General features: G+C 36.1%; 1 protein-coding gene and 1 gene segment (V, D, J or C); both read right to left on the bottom strand.

The window, feature by feature from the left end:
* Positions 1 to 66: 66 nt before the first annotated feature.
* On the bottom strand, positions 67 to 1128 carry LOC125803876 (T cell receptor alpha variable 18-like). The segment is given in 2 exon segments: positions 67 to 687; positions 847 to 1128. Coding segments are annotated over 2 exon segments (369 nt in total).
* Positions 1129 to 15509: 14381 nt separating this feature from the next.
* Positions 15510 to 22258, bottom strand: part of LOC125803863 (gastrula zinc finger protein XlCGF7.1-like) — a 165753-nt gene continuing 159004 nt past the window's right edge. Inside the window, exons 1-2 of one of the 2 annotated variants that reach the window (XM_049482416.1) lie at positions 20031 to 20594; positions 15510 to 18692 (exon numbers count right to left, since the gene is read on the bottom strand). In XM_049482416.1, the coding sequence (XP_049338373.1) occupies positions 17616 to 18554 (939 nt within the window). In that variant the 5' untranslated portion in view covers positions 18555 to 18692; positions 20031 to 20594 and the 3' untranslated portion in view covers positions 15510 to 17615. Of the gene's footprint in view, positions 18693 to 20030; positions 20595 to 22258 lie in introns of those variants that run through there. The other variant, XM_049482417.1, reaches the window with a different exon arrangement.

Raw genomic sequence — 22258 nt, 5'->3', positions numbered from 1 at the left:
TAGTTTTTTAACTGAATATGAAACAGCACCAAATGTATCATGTAAATATATTATATCTATTCTAGATCTATGAATTCTATTAAAACGTGTAAACTCTCTTTTATTGAGGTATACATTTCTAAAAAACCTCAATAATTTTATTTTCTAACATAATTTGCTTTAATAATCTACCGCCACGGCGTATTTTATTAGGTTTATTTGATAACCTGTCTATCTCATCTGTAATGGTGTTAAATCTCCACATACAACCACATGAAAACCAACAAACAACAATAAGAAGCTGAAAGTGAAGAAGCAGAAGAGAAACAGCGCCCCCTCCTGAAATATAAGTGTTTCTACATATTTCACAAGCAAAGTTTTAGTACAGTGTTTGGTGGGTTTCTGTCACTGTGGGCTGCAGAGCGCAGTAGTAGAGAGCAGAGTCTGATACTGCAGTTCTAGATATGTTCAGATCCACTTGTTTCTGTTGTTTCTCAGCCTTTGCTGTCAGACGGAGAGTAGAATTAGATGCTCCCTCAGTTTCAGTGAGAGAAATCAGGAATTCTGGTTCTGATTCAGGATACTGACGGTACCACTGCAGGTTGGTTACGTAAGATGCAGTATAATTACAGGAGAGAGTCACATCTGCTCCCTCCAAAACTCGCTTTTCACTGAAGAGTGGCTGTATTCCATCAGCAGCAATGATTTCTACAAAACGAGAAACAAACCGATTTTTTATTAATAATTATTAAGATGAACGAGGTTTAATTGAAATATGTAATCTGTATCTACAATCAGAATTGTTCAGTTTAAACTAGAAAATAGATAAAAAAAAGGTCTTGATTAATATAGAGCTGAAATTCTCACCTTCAGTCAGAGTAAAGATGAGCAGAACACAGAGCAGCATCCTGTCTGAAGCTCAGAGACTGAATGAATAGAAGAGATCCTCTTCAAGGAGCTCATGTTGATCTGACTCAGACTCTCAGTTCAGTTCAACAGGAGAGCAGAGCGCCACCTCCTGGCAGAGCTGCGTAAAGAGGAGAACAGCTTTGATCCGAAGTTTATAAAGATTTATAGAACAGATCGAGGGTTCTGCTGCTAAACCTGTTTTCAGTGTTTTTATTAACTGGCAGATTATGAAAATTCATGCGTGTTTGAATTTGGGTTTATAATGTGAGATTTCTTAATTAAAATCACAGTGTACACAATATCTCACTCATTCTAATGAATGATGCATTCACATGCACCCATTGCTGCTGACACAGATGTGCAAATGCACACATATAGCCTGTACAGCGCCTGTAGAGAGTAGTGCTGTCAAAAGAATAGGACTACTTGGAGCATGCAAACATGAAGAGAAACAGCTCCCCCTCCTGAAATATAAGTGTTTCTACATATTTCACTAGTTTTAGTACAGTGTTTGGTGGGTTTCTGTCACTGTGGGCTGCAGAGCGCAGTAGTAGAGAGCAGAGTCTGATACTGCAGTAGAGGAGATGATCAGATTCACTCTTGATTCAGTGAAATCCACTGTAGAACTGAATTGTGGAAATAAAGGGTTTGGGTCACTTGTAGCTCCTTCTTTTGGAAATATCCTCACCATATACTCTGGTCTGGATCCAGGATACTGACGATACCAGTACAAATAGTTTGCTTTATCATACTTGTAGGAGATAGTAACAGTCTCATCTTTAAAAGCGTGAAGCTGTGTTTCATTCACTGGATTTATTGACTGTGCAGAACAGTTCCCTGTGGAGAATAAAAAAAAACAATAAGAAGAAATTTACATCAGCATTGTAGAAAAGATGAACTTCACTCCACCTAATTCATCACTGATACACTCAGACACATCACCACAAAACCAACACAGAAAAGCTGGATTCTAAAACACAGTAATATATTTCACACAGATAAAGATCTAGTTAATTCCACTTACCAAGTATGATGATAAACACAGTCAGAGAGCACAGGAACATCATGGTGACTCCAGTGTTCAGATAATGAGGAGAGATCTGGGAGATACTTTTCAAGCATGTAAAGACTCCTCCTACATTAGTTATAAGAACAGAGGAATGAAGATCAGAGAAGTGTAGTTCTTTCATTTTACATTTAAGAAAATGATTGAGACTCATTCATGACTCACCCTTTCTATGTCAATATTTTGCATATGATGCTTTACTTCAAATATATAAATATTGTAGGTGATGTGATCTGTACATGTTCAGGATGAGATAAAAAAAATTGTTTAGTTTATGTAAAGATTCACTAAATATAAATGTTGGTGTGGAATTTTAAAAAAGCAGTACTGAAAAGCATAACCTGACTCTGTTCAGCAGATCCTGATTAGACCTGCCCTATTGTTGCAGATTATCATCATTACACCTCTGTGTGTTAACTGAGAATAAACCTAAGATTATTAACTTTTTCACTAATGTGAGAGCAGTGCCTGATCACATTATATGCTCATTATGCAGCCTGCATAGAGCCCCTTAAATTAATGAGAGCTCTTTGATCATCCCTCCCTTACATCAAATCTTTGAGGGTGAGAGTGTCCGTATCTATCACAAGATGAAGCGAAGATGTCCTTCAGAACATGAAAAGCCAAAAAGGGATCTATGAAAGTGAAAACAAGACCTTCATTCTTCTCAAGGACCATATAGAGCCATGAGAAGATATGTCGAGCAGTCTCTTCACAACCTTAAACATTTAACAGAGCCACAGCAAACAAATCAACCAAAAGGTACTTGTTTTAAACTAATACACTGGCAGTAATCACTTTTTCACAAAGGGTTTTTTATATCTACTCAGGTTATATTGGTTTCATAGGCGTGCACACATTGACATCAGCACCACCAACTCTGCCCTTCATTAACCAGAGTGCCCTTTTGAAACGTCGTTTTTTTTTTGTTTAAATATTATTATTATTATTATTATTATTATTATTATTATTATTATTATTATTATTATTATTATTATTATTATTATTAAGATTTTACTGAAGCCGTGTTGAAATGATCTTTTGAAAACCTAAACGATTAAAAACGAGTGAAAACAGAATGCCCTGAAATCAGCTCACACACGACACCGCTCTCTTCCTCTGTCACGTGACCCCGCGCGGTCGCGCAAGCATAGGCCAATCACGAAGCCGGTTCAGGAAGAAAGTCCCGCCTCTTAATAGAAACAGCCAATCAGCTCGCTGTTTTGCTGAGGAGAGTGGAGGATTTCTAAAGTTTTCTTTTTTAGATTCAGCAGCGGGGTGCAGCGAGCTGACGTTAAAACAGATCTGGATATACAGCGATTTTTCTAAAAGGTAACGGAGCTTACCATGTACACTGTTATGAGATTATTTCTGATAGCTGGTTAAAAATAAACGACTCAAAACCCACAGATCAAACCCTCTGTGAGCTTGTGATAGTCATTGTGACTTGTAGACTAGGAGTACTGTAAATTATAATGAAGGAAAATTATTTTAGCTAGCTTAACTAGTTAGCTAGAAGCTGGATGTAGTGAATAGACAGAATTTAGTACAGTACTTCATGTAGGTAGTTTAAAGCAGTTTCTTAACCCATCCATATGATCAGCTAATAAACTCTCATTTATTGAGTTAACCTTTTAAAATCCCTTAGCCCCTTAGATTTACTAATGAAATATATCTGGTCCTTTAGTAAAAGCTCATGAAACTAACAGACTAGGAGGGTTTCGGTCATCTAAAGTTTATATTAACATCTGCTAAAAATCTCTATGAAACATAAGGTTACATTCTTTTACGTAAAAGACCACCATCATAAGTACTTTCAGTTGAAAAAAGGTGGCGTAAATGTACTAATAAATACAACAGAATTGACATGCCAATACATAATAATAATAATAGTAATAATAATAATATCTGTTATATTCTTTTAAACATTAGGTGATACCTCATCAGTTTTTTTCATATATTTATATATAGTTCAGACATTGCACGTATATATTTTTTTATCATCAGTAAATGTAAAGTGGAGTAACATGTTTAGGTTGTAAAGTGACCTTTACTTGGATGTAACTAATAATAAACAGAAGTACAAAAATAATGGTTTATTTGTGATTAAAGGTAATTCCACAAATGTTGTTTTAAGAGACTATAAAATGGGCTTATTCAAATGAGCAGATTACTTTATATTATATTATAATTATATTACATTATAGATGTGTCCTCCCCAATATCAAACCTGCTCCTACGTCCTTGCTAGCAAGTCACACTAGATGCACTGCAGCAGCAGTTCAGTTCAGCAAGTCTTCAGCACAGCACGCACGGCAACAGTCCCACCAGCCACGTAACATACACATCAAGTAAAATCCTACCGTTTGCCCTCTAAACCCAACCTGAAATCAGTTTGTTGTGCAGTAATATGTCTCATACAGCACCAAACTACTATGTATTTTATCAGTTGGTGGTGTGACATTTTTCCATTGACAACTCACGTTTAGAGAATGTTACAAATAAAAGTCAAATTTCATTCAACATGTGTGTGTAATTTTTTTTATAATGAAGTGTTCCACATGCACTAAAAAGTGCCCTTTTTCCCCCCTGAGCACTTGCCCCCCAAAATGTCTGTGCACGCCACTGATTGGTTTGATTATTAAGTTTGCTTGATAATCTGAAAATGTACATATGACAAAAATACAAAAACAAAAGAAATCTATAATGAGGGCGACTCTATATAGGTCCAATACATCTTCTTATATATCAAAGTAATGATAAAAGACAGTATGTCCAGAATGTTGTTGCTACCCCACTTGGATTGGGATTTTGGGTTTATGTGAGGCTAAATAGAAAGGTCTTTGGGTGTGGGGTGGACCATACATTTAAGTGGCTCCAGAGATTGGATGCAAACACACAATTTGGAAAAAGACAAACAAAAACACTGTATAAAACAGAAAAGAAACGGATGGTATAGGTCATATATTTATATACACACTATTTATGAACCAGACTCAGACTTCCATCTGGGAAAAAATGTGAACTGAATAATGATTGAACCCAGGTTATTACAAACAAATATTACCAAGTGGTATAAAACAGGTGGCACTTTCAGATCGGTCCCATTTGGACCCCCAGCCCTCTTAGAGAAAGAACAACAAGGTAAGTTCATACACAACTACACACTCTCATTAATGTCCGTTATGGTGATTTGGAAAACATTACCACATCACAACATAATGTAAATATTTATTTCTTTAAAGGTGGCTTCTTGTTCCATGATTTTACAAATGTATTGCAATGTCACCATCCACAATCATGACATCAAAAAAAGAGATTTTAACATCAATAAAAAACCTATGTTACATGTTTTAACCATCATAACTGTATTAAATTAAATCATTTTTTTAAATATCAAAACAAAAAAAAACGACCCACCCAGGTGACCCAGAGAATACCATTTATCTATAATACTTGTATAATGTTTTGTATAATTTACCTTGAAAAATCAACATTAGCAAATTACATTACTAAGGCATTCACTGATTCAGTTTCACTATCTATTAAATCTAATCTACTTTGAATAAAATAAGTGATTTTACTCTTGTACTTGTCGACCTAGACTACAAATGTGCAGCTAAAATGTTAAATATGTAATGATAAATGTGAATTAATAGCAGACACCCGCTGGAACCCTTTGTCTAATTCACTTAGTAACTGTTTACTTTTACTATGCATACATAGTACAAATTGGGGAGTGAAACTAGTAGCTGTAGTAACGTAGAGGAAATGATATAATTGTCATCGGACAGTGACACGCAGCATTGTCCGGCGGCTGGCAGTTGGCGGAAACTGAGCTGTGACTGAGTAGTAATGGAAGGAAGTGACGAGGGGTCAGGCAGCGAGTCAGACCTGTTTCAAAACTAAGGCGGGGGTTGGGGGGGGACAGAGGAGAATGGCATACAGTTTGTAAGAAAGGTAGGTGCGATGATGGGGAATCTAAAGAGGATGGGGAGAAGAAGGAGGAGGATTTGGTGGTTCTGAAATTTGAATCTGAAGCAGTTTCTTATGTGAGCCCCCTTAAACTAACTGCTGATCTGAAAGCTGACATTGTGGGTGTGGCAGGAGCTAAAACATTAAGTGTTGGTAATTTGTAAAGACATATGCTTGGATGTGTCTATGGACCAAATTAAAAGAAATCTTTCTGAAGGCAAGGTGGTTAAAGCTATTCGATTGAAGGGGTGAAGATGGAGTGAAATCAGATTTCTTGTCTGTGATGACACAGTTTGATGGGCAGGTCCTAAAAATAAAGTACTACCCAGCCCCATCTTCTCTCCTTCTCTTGTTGACATTTTTGCAAGAGCAGAAGAGACATAATTGATTGGAGAGGGGACAGGTGACCAGGAGGAAGGGATAAAGATTTAAAAGATAGACTTTGATGATCTCTTCAATGGTGATAATGAGGATTAAAATTATTAGTACCCCACTATACTAGTACTTAATTTTTAGTACATTGTTGGATTTTATCATCAAGTCAAAAACTTAAAAACAACCATTCTATTGAATTCCTTGGCCCAGAATTGGAAAAGTGTACTCATTTGTCTGTATAGGTTTTTAACTGAAGGAGCTATGCCATTTTCTTTATAATTTTTTCAAGTTCGAAATCGGGATAGATGTAGTAAAAGGTTAAAAATAAGCCCCAAAGGACATTTGTTGTCCTGTTACCTGTCAGAATCTTAAAATAGACACTTCAAAGATTAAGAAAAATCTCAAGATGTTTTTATTTAATGCACAGGATTTTAGTATAATGTAAAAACACACAGGCAAATTAACATTTTCTGCTAATTTGTTTATATTTTTGTCCCAGAATTAATTCGAAATATGTTAAAAACTTAAAATAACTATTATGTTAAATTCCTTGGCCCAGAAATGTATGGAAAGGTGTGCTCATTATATGTATAGGTTGTTAACTCAAGGAGCTATGCCAATTTCTTCATCATTTTTTTCCGCTTCGGAATTGGCATAGATGCATTAAAGGGTTAAAAATAAATGTCATAGGACATTATTTCATCCCGTTACCTGTCAGAATCTTAAAATAGACACTTCAAAGAATAAGAAAAAAAAATCCACTATGTGCTGTGGATAACACAAGTGCATTTAACATTCAAAACAGAACTGCAGATCCGCAACATCGAATCGAATCTTGTCCAAACTTTTGACTGGTACGTTATATTATTACTATATTCAATATTTATACTTTTACTTAATTAAAATATTTGAGTTGATACTTCATCCCCAGTATCTATACTTCTACTTGAGTAATGAATGTGAATCATTTTAACACTCTTAGGGAACTGCTATTCTTCGTTCAACCCTCCTCCTTTACCCGGGCTTGGGACCGGCAAAGTGACCTTAAAAGACTCACTTTGGCGGAGTTACTTTTTTTTGGGGGGGGGGGGGGACTATCCGCGCCAAAGCGTATCGATCCAGACGCTGAAGCCGGGCTATCAGCGCTGGAGCGCGGCTCTAACCAGACGCTAAAGACGGTCCATCAGCGCCGGAGCGCGGCTCTAACCAGACGCTAAAGACGGGCTGTCAGCGCCGGAGCGCGGCTCTAACCAGACGCTAAAGACGGGCTGTCAGCGCCGGAGCGCGGCTCTAACCAGACGCTAAAGACGGTCTATCAGCGCCGGAGCGCGGCTCTAACCAGACGCTAAAGACGGGCTATCAGCGCCGGAGCGCGGCTCTAACCAGACGCTAAAGACGGGCTATCAGCGCCGGAGAGCGGCTCGAACTAGACGCTAAAAACGAACCATCCCGCGTTTCCTTGTCTCAGAGCAATTTGATCTCTCAGGAGCGATTTGTTAACTTTCCTACTCCTCTCGTCCATCTCCTCCTTCTCAATCTCCTCTATATACTCTCTCCTCTTCCATCTCCTCCCCAATCTCCTCTCATCTCCTCTATTTCCTCTCTCCTGCTCCATTTCATATCATCCTACAAATAGCTTGAGGAAACAGTAATAGATAAAGGCTAAAAGCAGACCATCGGCCAGGTAGCACAGTACCTGCACTGCTTTCTCCAGTATGAATCTCATTTTACCCGCTCGATCGGACGCTACGCAGAAATTCTGCAAACTACTGAAGTCTACCGCGCTCTCCCGCTTTTTAATACCTCGAGCGCACGGTGACGTCACAGACAGAACGTTGTGGATCGCTGTTGCCAAGGCAACAAACATACAAATAAAAAAACACGTCAGAACTGATCTATTTGTGCACATCCATTTTACGTTGAATAAACTTTATACATGTTGGTTGTTTTACACTTTACTTACCTTAATTATATATATATATATATATATATATATATATATATATATATATATATATATATATATATATATATGTATATATATATATATATATATATATATATATATATATAATATAATATATATATTGTTTTAATTATATATGCCATTTGTGTCCCGAGGAAATTACATTTATAAATGTGCACAAAAAAAATTCAAATACATTTTTATTATATAATATAATCATATTGTCTTGTACATTGACCTTATAATAATAACTACTTAGGAGACTGAAAAAATTGCATTTGTTACCTGTCCCCACTCTCTAATTATAAACTTTACCATCAAATATAATTGCAAAAATATAAATATAAAAATACTAGTAAATGTATAATTGTAGTTGAACTGTACATTGTAGGTTATCAGTCAGTCAGTGATTTAATGTGTAAATAGTTTAACTGTTGTCCGTAATAACTGTATTAACCTGTAACTCAGTGATTTAATGTGTAAATAGTTTAACTGTTAGACGGAATAGCTGTAGATTAAAGTGTAACTGAGTGATTTTCATGTGTAAAAATTGGAATTATGATTGTGAGTTTTTTCTTTGGGTTTTCTCTCTTACCATTATACATTTTTTAATGTATTTTAATGATCAGTATGCTTATTGTAGTATCACATCTGAAATAGTGGGAAAGTAAATTTCTCACTATTATTTGTAAATAAATAAGAAGTTTATGAAGCATGTTACATTTTTGTTCTATGCAACTAAAATGACAAAATAGATAATTTGACTGTGTAGGAATGTATAATTGTATGAAACTTTTCTTTGATTGCTTATTCAATTGTTTTATGTTATAAATAAAATACTCTAGTATGGACATTATGGAGTGACGGAAATGTATTAAAAAAGTAAATAATGATGTTTTTTTCTGTAATAGTTGGTCAGCTACATAGCAGCAGTACATTCCCACAAATGGAAAAAGGAAAGACAATTTGCTGCCGATGTTTGGAGATTCATCCTTGTAAGAGCCAAAATTCAGAAAGAAACAAAACTATTATAGTTTCTGCTATGTTTGCTATGTTTCTTTTATATAAATTTTATTGAAGTTTTTTACAAGTCAATTTACAAGAAAACAGTACATACAAAATATTTCAGTCATGTTTCATCATTACATCCTTGTTACATACACCAATAAAACTGAAAATAAAATACAGGTTACAATTCATACAAAATTCTAAATTTTTTAAAATAAAACAAATGTATTTCCAACATCATTTAAGTATTTTTCAGAACCTTTTATTCTTTTTTAATATCAGCAAGAGCTTGTTTTAAAACACAGAGACCTGGAATTACACAATTATCCATAGCAATCTTACATCGATTTTTCCACATTTTATTTTCAACAATACATACCCATAAACATACGAAATCTATTTGGGATCTCGAGAGGTTTTCTTTACTTATTCCGTATTTTATGGTTTTTAAGTCAAAAGTTATTTTAAAATGAAAGATCTTTTCAGATAAATCCCAGATTGCTATGTTTCTAGTGATAAGTAAATTGTTGGTGTTGGAGAAGTATTGTTGTGCTCCTCTAGGTGGAAGTTGTGTGTTGTTTAAGGCTCATCAGTTGGAAGCTGCAAGAGCTCTGAGGAACACAGTTTTTTGACTGTGTGATTGTGGGATGATTTTTTGAGTTTAGTAAATGTTCTTAAACCAAATTCAAGCCTTCTGGCTCCTGCAGTTCAGTTGTGGTACGAAAATGGAACTTTTAGACGGCGCGCCACTACAATACTGTTTCATAGGTAAGTGATTAGGCTTGTTCGACTTTACGGAGACGTGGGTCTCTGTAGCTCGGAGTAGTGGGTGTGTCGAAAGGTGTGGGCGTGTCGAAAGGTGGTCGACTATTGGTCTATTGGACCTGAAGTTTCAGCGTGGCCGCCATTTTGGAGTTGGCAACCATGCGCCCCCAGTGGATTTATTTACACTGAGAAAGGAGTTTAATAAACCTTTATAATATTCACAACTCTACCAACTATAGTATGATGTAGTAATGATTCAGGACGCTGTGACACATAACAAATATGTGCTTTCATGCTTAAATACTTTATATTGTGCTCTTTAACAAAGACAGACATATGGTATGGCATATTAATAAGTGCATACATTAATTAATGTGTGTCTATGTACATATAAATATAAAATTAATTAATTTATACACTTTTTAATATGGCATACCATATGTCTGTCTTTGTTAAAGAACATAATATAACTGCTAAATCTCTGCTGTTTGTAACAAACCAAACCGTGTGAAAATCGGGTAAAATTGGTGGAGTTGTGATTATTATAAGCGTATTTAATCCTTTTCGGCAGTAAAGTTTTGACACGCCAACTCTATTGCGTAAACCACCTTTCGACACGCCCACACATTTCAAAGACGCCCACCTTTCGACACGCCCATACACTTCGACACGCCCACTAGTCCGGTCTGCAGAGACCTATACTTGAATTTACGCGGCGCTGCGCTGGATAACGTATGTCTTTATAAATTGGCAAGTACAGCAACTAATCACATTTCACAAAGATAGATTTTGAATAAAAACAAGCAAATTAATTCATTTTCTGTTTAATTAATCATACATTAATTCCCCAAATGTCTATTTTGGGAGTCTGCTTGGCCAAAAGTTCGGCATAATATTTTGAAGCCACCATTAACTAAAACATTGTGTCCCAAAAATGAATGTCATATGGTGTGACACCATACTCCTTTTTTTAAACGGGCAGTTGTGAGGAGACCTTTAGGGAGTGGGGTCCTCCTTCTTACAGGAGGAAGAACAACACATCAGAAAGACACTGAAAGTAACAGGCTGTGTTATTGCTCTTTATTCTTTCAGAAAAATCAAGTACCACATTGCCTAAAGTCATGCTAAGTACATGAAACTTCATATAGTGTGATATGATATGTTTTATGATATGAACTGCATATAAATACATAAATAATGCTCTTAGATACATACGTTATAGCTAATACTTAAGTTATTAGTATAGTTATAAGTTAGTATTCAATATTTCATTCGTTTAACACATTTTTACTGTACATTATTCACAAATGTAATATTTATACAGCAACACTCACTCATTCATGCAGGTTCACTCACTTACTCAAACATACATGCAAGTTCAATCTTACCCAGTTGCATTTCACTGTAGCACACCTGAACATTTAGTTTCAGCACAAATCCAGGAAAGGCATATATTATAAACACACGGTTCTCCTGTTTGTTTCCTGAAGTAGACGCCAAATGTGTCACGATGTTTATTGGCTAACTGTACATCATCAGCTTTCTGATCGATCATTGTTTTGCTCATTCTCATTTTAAAAAGAAATGATGCATTAAATATAAAAAACTTCAATGATTTACTGAAGATTATTAGAATTCCTGTAGCTAACATTCAACAGATTAAAATAAAAAAATACAACATCTAATGAATACAGTAAGTGAATTAATTAATGTCTTATAAACATTCTTCACTACACTGAGTAGAATTCACTTGTTCTTTAACAACTTTGTGATTCTGCTGTAACTGAAATTGAACTTCAGCTGATACACATTTTTGCATACAGATTGCAGATGTTGTGTGGTGTGATTCATTATATGGCGTGACACCATGTCATATGGTGTGACATTCAGAATAAAAAAAAGATTATTTATCATAAACTCTTCAATGTAACAGATGGGGAAATATTTTGAATGTAGTGCCAGCAAAGGTTACAAGAATTTTGGGACTTTTATAACAAGGTATTCCCAACATAATTTGAAGTATGTTTAAAGAATTTCATTATGTGTGTTCGTCTTCCTATGTGTGTAGATAATGAAAAATAATGAAAAGGTACATATTTGCATGTGAGCAATGATATACTTTTATATAGTAATGATAAATATTTAGGATGAATTGACTTTACCACATTATACCCATTCTTAATTCAATGTGCAATAACATTTCACACCATATTAGACTGTAATTTGAATATATGTATATATGTGGAAATATAAAAACATATACTAAAACTTAAACTACAAATATTTTTTTCTGAATATATTGAGAGATAGAGTGAGAGAGAGGGAGTGCGCTCTATAGACTCCTATAGGCTCTATCATGAGCCTAACCAGTAGAATGTCCAAATTGAGGGCATGTTTAATAAAAAAATAACAAAAAAATATATATGTAAAACACAACAGAATATGACTAATTTCTGTTACTTCTAATTTCAGTTTCTTGATTTTGTTCTGTCATGCATAGTCTGTACTTTATATTAGTTAACAGCAGCTGATATGTGCTGTCTGGTATACTGAAAGTAAACTAGATTAACAAAGAATAGCTTAACAAATGGGCTACATAACAGAAAACCAAGGAAAACTTCAGATTCAGTTTTCAGTTCTTCCAAAAGCACTTGCTTCATTTGGTTGTTTTAAAAAGCGGTTGGATACTATGCTGAATAAAATCATACTTTTTTTCTTCTTTTTGTATTGTAGGTACAACGTTTAGTCAATGATGTGGATGGAGAGACAGTTAAACTGTGGGCTTACCAGAGCCATGTTTGTTAATCTACTTAATAATTATTTCAAAAAACATTTAGATTTAGAGAGTTTGTCAATACAAGGAGGTGTCACGTCTGGTGTTGTAGGCACTCCCTGTCCTTCCACACTTAGCTCCAACGGAGGTTCTCAGTTAGACAACTACGACATCCAGAATGCACCACCCGCTGACATCACACTCACTGCCGATCACGTGACACCTCACCTGCCCCGGCCAGGAAGTCCCGAATATTGATTATTCTCTGCAGTATATAAGGACTGCTCACTCATACACCTGCGTCGCGTATTGCCTGGTTTCGCCCACATTAGACAGATCATCTGGTTTAATCCAATCAGCAGCAAAAACACCTGAAAGAAAAACAGGAACATTACATTTTAGAAAAGAATGAAAATTAAGAGTGCAAAAGAGTGATTTATTTGCATAACAAAAAACGGTGTCTGCAAAAGTCACGCCTCATTATTACTGGGGCACTACTTTCATGGTCGGGGGTAAGTCAGTGAGAATGCACGACACTGGTCATGTTGATGCCATACAGATTCATGTCAAAAATCCCGAACTATCCCTTTAAGCTCTCAGTGCTCTAATGCTGATCTGTGTGTTAGTGTGAATCTCTCTGAAGTGAGAGCAGTTATGAGAAACTACAACAGGAAACTCCTGCTCTGAGGAGCTGCTCCACTCTGCTCTCAGTCTTTGTAGAAGATCAGTGTTAATACATGAACCACAAGCACAGTCAACTGTTCAACTGTATAATATTATTATAATAATAATTATTATTATAATTATTATGTTGTCTCAGGAGGGTTTAGTATATAAGACACACATGTGTGTGTATGTAGGTCTTAATTCAGCAGTGAATATTTTCTCTCTCCGGCTCAACCATCTCGTTTACCCCCTTCTATTAATTGATTTTGCAACATTCACAACTCACCTATTAAAAGTAACTACTTTCGCAACATTCTCTTTCTCTTTATACTTTTCTAAACCTTGCTTAATTAAACATTGTCACACTATTGAATACGTTGCTGTATAGTTGTTCAAAACATACAATTACAGTGAAAAAAGAAAAAGAAAAAACAGAAAAAAACATTTGGATTTGCCTGGAATTCCTCTATTTACTCAGGACATGTGGTCTTACTGTGATCTTACTGTAAACTACAAATGAACAGAAGTAAGGTTTGATCAGTGTTTCTCAACCCTGTTCCTGTGTATTCTATTGTATACTCCCACTGTTCTGCATATTCTAGAGCTTTCTCTGCTTTAAAGGTACTTTAATAAAGTAAGTGGTAGTATGCTGTGTCTAAGGGCGTTTTCACACCAGCACTGTTTGGTCCGGTTAAAATGAACTCGTTTGTAACTTTAGTGCGGTTCGATTGAGCAGGTGTGAAAACAGTAACCGGACCGAGACCAGCTAGAGGAGGTGGTCTCAGTCCGGTACCAAACGAACTCTGGAGCGGTTCGCTTGTGGTGAGAACGTGATCCGGTCTCGATCGGATCCAGCTATTAAATATAAGTCATTTATTTGAGCTAAACTGCTAATAAAGCAAGCACAGTTTAAACTGATATATTAGCCAGATAACACTAATTACCACAGCTAAGAACAAACGCTGTGTCCATGCACGCGCCGTCTGCGCTGCGTTCACTGCTCACGGCCGTGTAACTCTGTTTATTATGTTTACATCTGCGCTGCACATAGAAACGCTGTTTAAAAGCACAACGTTTCAGCGTTCAGTGTAAAAACACATATGCGCTGGAACACAGAATCTTCTCGCTATATTTACTTTTTCTGTATATGTATATTTACTTCCACGCCAGACCACGCTCTGACCAATCAGAGGACACAGCCTGCTTGCGTGTTTATTGGTGCGCATTTTGGTGCGTTTACATTTATGCCTGTGTGAAACCAGACTAAACAGAGGGAGAAAACGCTCCAAGTAAACGAACTCATCAACTGATTCGGACCAGAGAAACGAACTACAGGTGTGAAAACGCCCTAATATACTGCTGGATATACATAATGATTGATTTATGTTCCATAGGGGGCTAAAGGATTTTAACATGTAAACTTAATAAAGAATTATTTATCAGCTGATCAGTTATATCCATCCAGAGTATTCGTTCTATATAGCTTACAGTAAGTCCTGCAATCCTAAATTAAAAAACACAATTTGAAAATGAAATAGTTATTGGTAGTTCAGGTACATCAGGGCAAGTTGAACATTACATACATAGTTTTTCTACCTATCTAACTATTTCCAAAGCTATCAGAACACAGCTCCAAAAACAATGTCATCACAAATACATTGTTGCCCATCTTTGGGGCAGAAGAACCGTAAGCCCATGCCAGGCGACGCCCTTGGCACACAGTATTTAAAAAGATTAATGTAAAAAGTAGGACATTATGTTTTAGTGACTTGCATCTTGCAGAGCAGTCTCTGTGTTTCTGTTTAAGATTTTGTATAATAGTATCTTACAAATACACACCCACGAACATGAACATATTTCCTTCTTAACAATAGTCTGCAACTGATGAAGCATGGGAACAAACCTGAGTCATTAACCATCATTAACACCTGCCCAAACATTGTCCCAAACATTGGCACTGAAATTAGGGGCACAGTTTAAAAGATGAAGTCATTTTAACACAGTGAAAAAAAAAACATGTATGAAAATATCCAAAAATGCTGGAATGTCATTTTAATCTTTATTACCACGAAGGTTGTTTTAAGAAAAGAGTAATAAGCATCTCCCGTCCAAATCACTGAAACCCAGAAAACTAAAATAAATAAATAAAAGAACCACCACTGCAGCTGTAGTGCTGGGCAGATCCATCGTAGCTGTATACTCGCTTTAATTAAATTCTCTTAGTTAATTGTATACATGTGATTAAAATTAATAAATTAAAAAAAAGGCACCTTCAGTGAGATTCAGGTTTGGTGTTAGTGACGTTCAATTCACTCTTGGTATTTAAATAAGATAATGATTGTAAGAAATAGGAACTGTCCCAATGAGTATAATAACAAATATGAAATCCTAGAAGATAAAAAGGCAGGAACTCTACTGAAGTCTGATAGTCAGAGTTTTAGTACAGTGTTTGGTGGGTTTCCTGTCACTGTGGGCCTCAGAGCACAGTAGTAGAGAGCAGAGTCTGATACTGCAGTAGAGGAGATCTCCAGATTCACACCGTTTTTCTCTTCATTTACTTTTGCAGAAACTCCAGCAACTGGAGGATCAGCTTTAATCTCATAGTTAACTTCATCCACCAAGATCAGGAACTCAGGTCTGGATCTGGAATACTGACGGTACCACAGCAGACTATCAGTTGAAAGAGATCCATTGTATTTGCAGGACAGGGTAACAGAACCTCCCTGTAGGACATTAACAGTGGAAGAACTTGGTTCTATTCCCTCACCAGAAGTGGAACCTGCTGGAGAGATAGAGACGTACTAAAATCTGTCCTATATTAACTTACTGTACTCCACACTGAGATAATGAGAAATACATGTTCTGTTTCAGCTTTAACTGAATCTTACCTAAAATCAGAAAAGGAAGCCACCAGTGATGAAGACGAGTCATAACTGAACAGTGGTGCTGCAGCTCAGTGTTGCTCTAGTGTTTAAATGTTCATAATTCACTTCAGCTTCCCTCACTTCCCTTCTTACAGCAGCTCAGTGACACAAACCACCCCATCTGTTACAGTTCTTCTACAGTTTTAGAGGAAATCTGCCCTCTACTGGACTATTACTGTAATTATGTCTCTGTATATGAAGATAGAATTATATTATATCATCATCCTGATTATTATTATCACCTTTATGGACAATCCACTCCACACCAACCCCATTAAAGCTCACTCTGTATACTTATATAATAGCATACTGCATAACTCTGCACCTTATCCTCATTACCTCAAACTTAGAGTCGTATTTGCTTTTTTTTGTTGTTAATTTAGTGTTCTGTTGCCTCATGGTCCTGGCGGAGTGTAATTTCTCTCCACTGTGGTCTTATACATCTTGCATAAATCAGCAGACAAATCCTCCAATCACCACACTGAAGAGGATGCCCAGTTCACCTCTTAATAGTTTATTGCAAGTTTGCTAAAAATGACATGAAATACAACACATATATGAACTTCAACACATTAAAACAAATTACTATGAGTGTAGTTTCAGTACTGAGCCAAAACAAAAAAATTGTTTTTTTAGAAGGCAGCAGTATTAGATTTACTTCTCAGATTCTTTAACAATATCCGATTAATCAATAAGTATTCCTTTTACTTTTCAACAGAAAGTATAGCTTGCACGAAAGATTAAGGCTTGTCTCCCTGATGTAGTCAGGGACTCTGGGAACCTAAATTAAAAGATACACATAACAATAGTTATGTTCTCGTCTGGAAGACCAGATTTAATCAACAAGCTCATCCATCTAACTTAAGCCATTTAAAATCAGCTACTGGTAAAAGCTTGCCCTGAGCTGGATTTAAAAGGTACTATCATTGATATAAAACACTATATATGACAATAATGTTGCCATGATTTGAGTAAAATAAGAAATAAACAGCCAGTTATTATCAACAGACTGGATCTTATCTACTTCCAAGGAGTTGGCTTGGAAGAATACATTTGGTCTATGGGCCGTAAGCTGGGCATAACAATTCGTAAACATAACATATATAAATTGCTTTATGAATATGGTTCAGAACCTTTTCAAGCAACAGTTTTCACTCTATGCACATTACCAATAGATCTGGGTTGGGATCTGGAATGGTTTTAGGTGCATCACTGCCCATTCCCATGACTGCTCTTTATGCACTTGTGTTTTTTGAATGACTGTAAATACCTGAAGCTCACTGAACAGCCCGAACAGTAATATGTTTTTTCTCCAGTGTGAATGCGCTGGTGTTTTTTCAGATCATTCTGTTTATTAAAACTCCAACCACAGTCTGAGCAGTGAAATGGTTTACCACCTGTGTGAATGCGCTGATGTGTTTGGAGACTCCAGTTATAAATAAAACTCTTCCCACAGTCTGAGCATTTGAACGGTTTCTCTCCAGTGTGAATGAGCTGGTGTGTTTTGAAATTACTCTCATTATTAAAACTTTTTCCACAGTCTGAGCACTGATACGGTTTCTCTCCAGTGTGAATGAGTTGGTGTCTTTTGAGATTTCCCTGCTGACTAAAATTCATCCCACAGTCTGAGCAGTAATATGGTTTCTCTCCAGTGTGAATGCGCTGGTGTCGCAGAAGAGTATTCTGCTGACTAAAACTCTTCCCACAGACTGGGCAGTGATACGGTTTCTCTCCAGTGTGAACGCGCTGGTGATTTTTGTAATTACGCTGATCATTAAAACCCTTTCCACAGTCTGAACATTGATATGGTTTCTCTCCAGTGTGAGTACGCTGGTGTTTTTTTAGAGTACTCAGTTGAGTAAAATCCTTCCCACAGTCTGAACAGTTATATGGTTTCTCTCCAGTGTGAATGCGCTGGTGTTTTTTTAGAGTACACGGTTGAGTAAAATCCATACCACAGTCTGAACAGTGATAAGGTTTCTCTCCAGTGTGAATTCGCTGGTGTGATTTGAGATAACTCCTTGTAGTAAAACTCCTTTCACAGTCTGAGCAGTGGTGAGTTTTCTCCTTGTCTGTAGTTTTCTGCATTTGTGTGTGAGGTGTAGGAGAGGGTGTTTGTTGAGTATTGGAGATTTCTCTGGATGCCATGTTCTCCCCTTCGTTAAGCAGCTTAAAATCTTTGGGGAAATCTTCTGATTGTATTTGTGCAGCTAAACTGCCTCCAGGAAAGTTAGGAAAGTTGACACTGGGATCAGGAGAAGACTTAGAACAGGACAACACTCAGTTCTGGAAGAAACACACAAAAAAGAAAACCTAATCTCAATTAAAAATGTAAGAAACCCTTAGTAGTAGAAAAAGAGATTAACTGAACTGGCGAACTCATTTTGGGGGGTGGGAGGGTTTTCAGTTGCACATACCTTCAACTTACTACTTACATCTTAATATAATATATAAATGTCACATTTTGACATGAGGTTAATGTTGCATCGGACACCTGTGGCTGTATTTCCTTTAGTGATTTGTGTAATAATAATTTGTAGGTAATGTGAATGATGAAGCTGGAGGTGTCACTTCGCCCACAGTCCCCCGAAAGTTTCCAGTTCCCAAAATTGGGGCCTACGAACCACTCAAGGGTACTTTATGGCCTGCTTGTTACAAAGCCCTCTTTTGACTGGACACTCCTGTTTGGGGGAATTTATTTTGATTTTACTGTTTGTTCTACAATTATAGCATTTTATCTTTACCTTCTCTTTAAATCCCAGTTTCGCTCTACCATAACTACTCTATGTTCCTGCTTCTACTAAAGCACTGGTCAAAAACTGCTTTAGAGAGACACTGCAGCAGTTGTCTGACTAAAAATTGCCCTAATTAACACCAGAGGCATCAGAGCGCGGAGGAGATTGGGGAAGCCCCCTCCCTCCCTGTGAGTTTGGTCAGCGATTTGCAGATACACATATCAAACCCACTGTGTGTTCAATAAAATGCAGCTGTGTTAGTCAGTTATCTTAACTTTAGATTTAGCTAAATATGTAGTCAAGGTTTGAGAAAATACAGTATATTTAATGTTCTACTTGCCCTGATGTACATGATCAACCAATAACCATTTCATTTTTAAATTGTGTTTATTAATTTAGGACTGCAGGACTTGCTGTAAGCTATAATAAACAGAAATAAATTTAGCCAACTAGTTAGCTAGAAGCTGGATTGTGTGGATATGCAGAATTTAATACAATACTTTATGTTCGTAGTTTAAAGCAGTTTCTTAATCATGGTTACTGCCCTAAAATTGTGTATTTTCCACCAGATCCAACTGATCAGCTAACAAACAGAGTTTACCTGTTAAAATCCCTTAGCCCCCTATAGACCATAAAGTGTATTAAACACATTATACCTCCACTTACTTTATTACGTGTCTCTAATGCAGATAAAGACTATGCAGGACAGTGGAAATATGCAGTAGAATATGCAGAAACAGGGTTAAGAAACACTGATCTAACATGACTTCTGTTCATTTTTCACTGTAATTGTATTTTTTGAGCAACGCCCCTGACCAACACCAATATAAATAATCACTGTCACACAAAAAAACTCACATGTTCAGCTTTACAGAAGAAAACGTATTACCTTTTAATAAAAGTTAATATACAAATATTTTGGTGTTCCTCCAGCAGAGCAGTCTGAGTACAGAGGTGTGGCGCTGCTGATCAGAGCTGGATCTTCTGCTGCTCCACTTTACTGGAGACCGGGGGAAACTCTAACCACCCTTCCATATTCACCTACAGAGAATACAGTCTTCATTTTAAACCACAGCAAACATCTGTCCAAAGCGCTGAAACTATTAGGACATCCACCACAATCCACCTTAACCTCCAACAATCTGCTGCTGTGTTTCTAAACTAAAGTATCTAGTACTGCTCTGGAGCCCATGGCGTTACATCCGGCAACAAGCTGTCAAAATAAAAGTCCTGCAAAAGTTTACCTCGTTTCACTGGTACCTTAAAGTTAAAGGCTTTAACTGTTCAAAAACACATTACACTTCGTGTCCATCAAATACCCATAAAACAAAATTACACTCAATCAATATTTATTTTTCCTTTATTTAATGCATCAAATCAGTGTTCATCTCAGATATCAAAATGTATTTTTTTGTACCAAAAGTGTATGAGCGGGTTTGACATTTGATTCAAATTTGCTAATATGAATCAAAGTCCACCCTATAGTGACTTAGAACAACATTTGTGGAATTATTTTTAATCACAAATATACAACATATTTTTTTCTGTTCTTCTGTTTATAATTAGTTAAATCCAACCAAAGGTGGCTGTACAACCTAAACATGTAACTTTATATTATATTTATTGTTATTAAAAAAATGTGTGTGCAATGTCTGAATTATTACATATATAACAAAAACGATTAATTATCACCTAATATAAAAAAAATGGGTTTTATTTTGCTATTATGTCAATTCAGTTGTATATTGACTAATCTCTCCTAATTTTTTTCTTACAATAGTGTCTTTTATGAAAAAGAATATAACTTTACATTTCATAGAGATTTTTGGCAGCAGTTCATATAAAAGTTAGATAACCCAAACCCCTCAGTCTGTTAGCAGAACCAGATTATTCATAATTTATATACGTTTTTATTGCATTATATTGTATTTCTGATATTGTTTGATATTACGTCTATTTTATTGATTAAATATTAAAATTTCTATGAAAATAAGACACCCTGCTAACGGAATAACATCAAACTTCATTAGGACAAAGTTAAAGAGTGAAAGCTAAAAAAAGGATGTAACGTGTAGCTTTTCAGCTAAATTTACAGTTGTTTTTATAATATTAACTTAATGTAATATTTATGATAAATTGCATATTCATGAATGGCATATTAAACTCAAACTTGTTAAAATTATACGGAAGAATGTCCTGTAAAAAGAGTGGTATAGTAAATGTATTTTTTGGTAAAGATGAAAAACGAAGTATTTAAATCTGCATTTTATATATTTGAATTTAATTTACCCGGTAAATACATTTAAAACATTTGTTTCATGTAGCAGATTTTGCGTCGTCATTTGTTCATCTGACACATCAACAGGAATGGCTTCATGAACAGGAACACAGAAGCTACAAGAAGTTGCAAGAAGCACAACCCATAATTCAATGCATACATCTGTGGAACATGGTGGAGGAGTGTCATTGCAGGGGCATGAAAGGATGAGACAGGTACTGGTACACTGGTCTCAATCCCATCCACCCCCTGGACCCCACTATCAAATGCGGTAATTCACACTACCTTGCGGTAATTCACTTACCTTCTTTTTTTTATTGAACTATACTTAAGCATTAATAGACTGATAAATCACTGTCCGGAAACTTTATTTATCTTAGTCTTACTGAGCATAAAATGACCACACCTCTCTGCATCCTATAGTAGCTACATTTATCTTCATTTTACGTTTATTTTAGGCTGCTTTATTATTAGCACTTGCATAACCACATCCAGTCATTTCTGAGAGAGTGTAATAAGAGATAAGCAGTGTGGTTTGATATTACTTTGATCTGCTTGTGTTCAAAGTAAACAGAGACTTTGTATCACTGTGCTGCAACTTGAAGAGCACAGTAGTAGAGAGCTGTATCTGCCAGTCCTACTGTAACAGTGAGATCAGTGGATGATTCGAATTCAGGCGACTCAAATCTACTGTCTGCAGTGTCTTCTTCACCACTTCGAGATCGAGCTCCTCTCCACAGTAAATACTGTAGAGCTCTGTTAGGATACTGTCTGTACCAGTAGAGATACACATGTTGACTACTTGAGTCATAAGAGCATTTCAGTGTAACAGATTCTCC

This window comes from Astyanax mexicanus, chromosome 8 (assembly GCF_023375975.1).
Source record: "Astyanax mexicanus isolate ESR-SI-001 chromosome 8, AstMex3_surface, whole genome shotgun sequence".
NCBI lineage: Eukaryota > Metazoa > Chordata > Actinopteri > Characiformes > Acestrorhamphidae > Astyanax > Astyanax mexicanus.
This window is presented reverse-complemented; position numbering and strand designations above follow the sequence as displayed.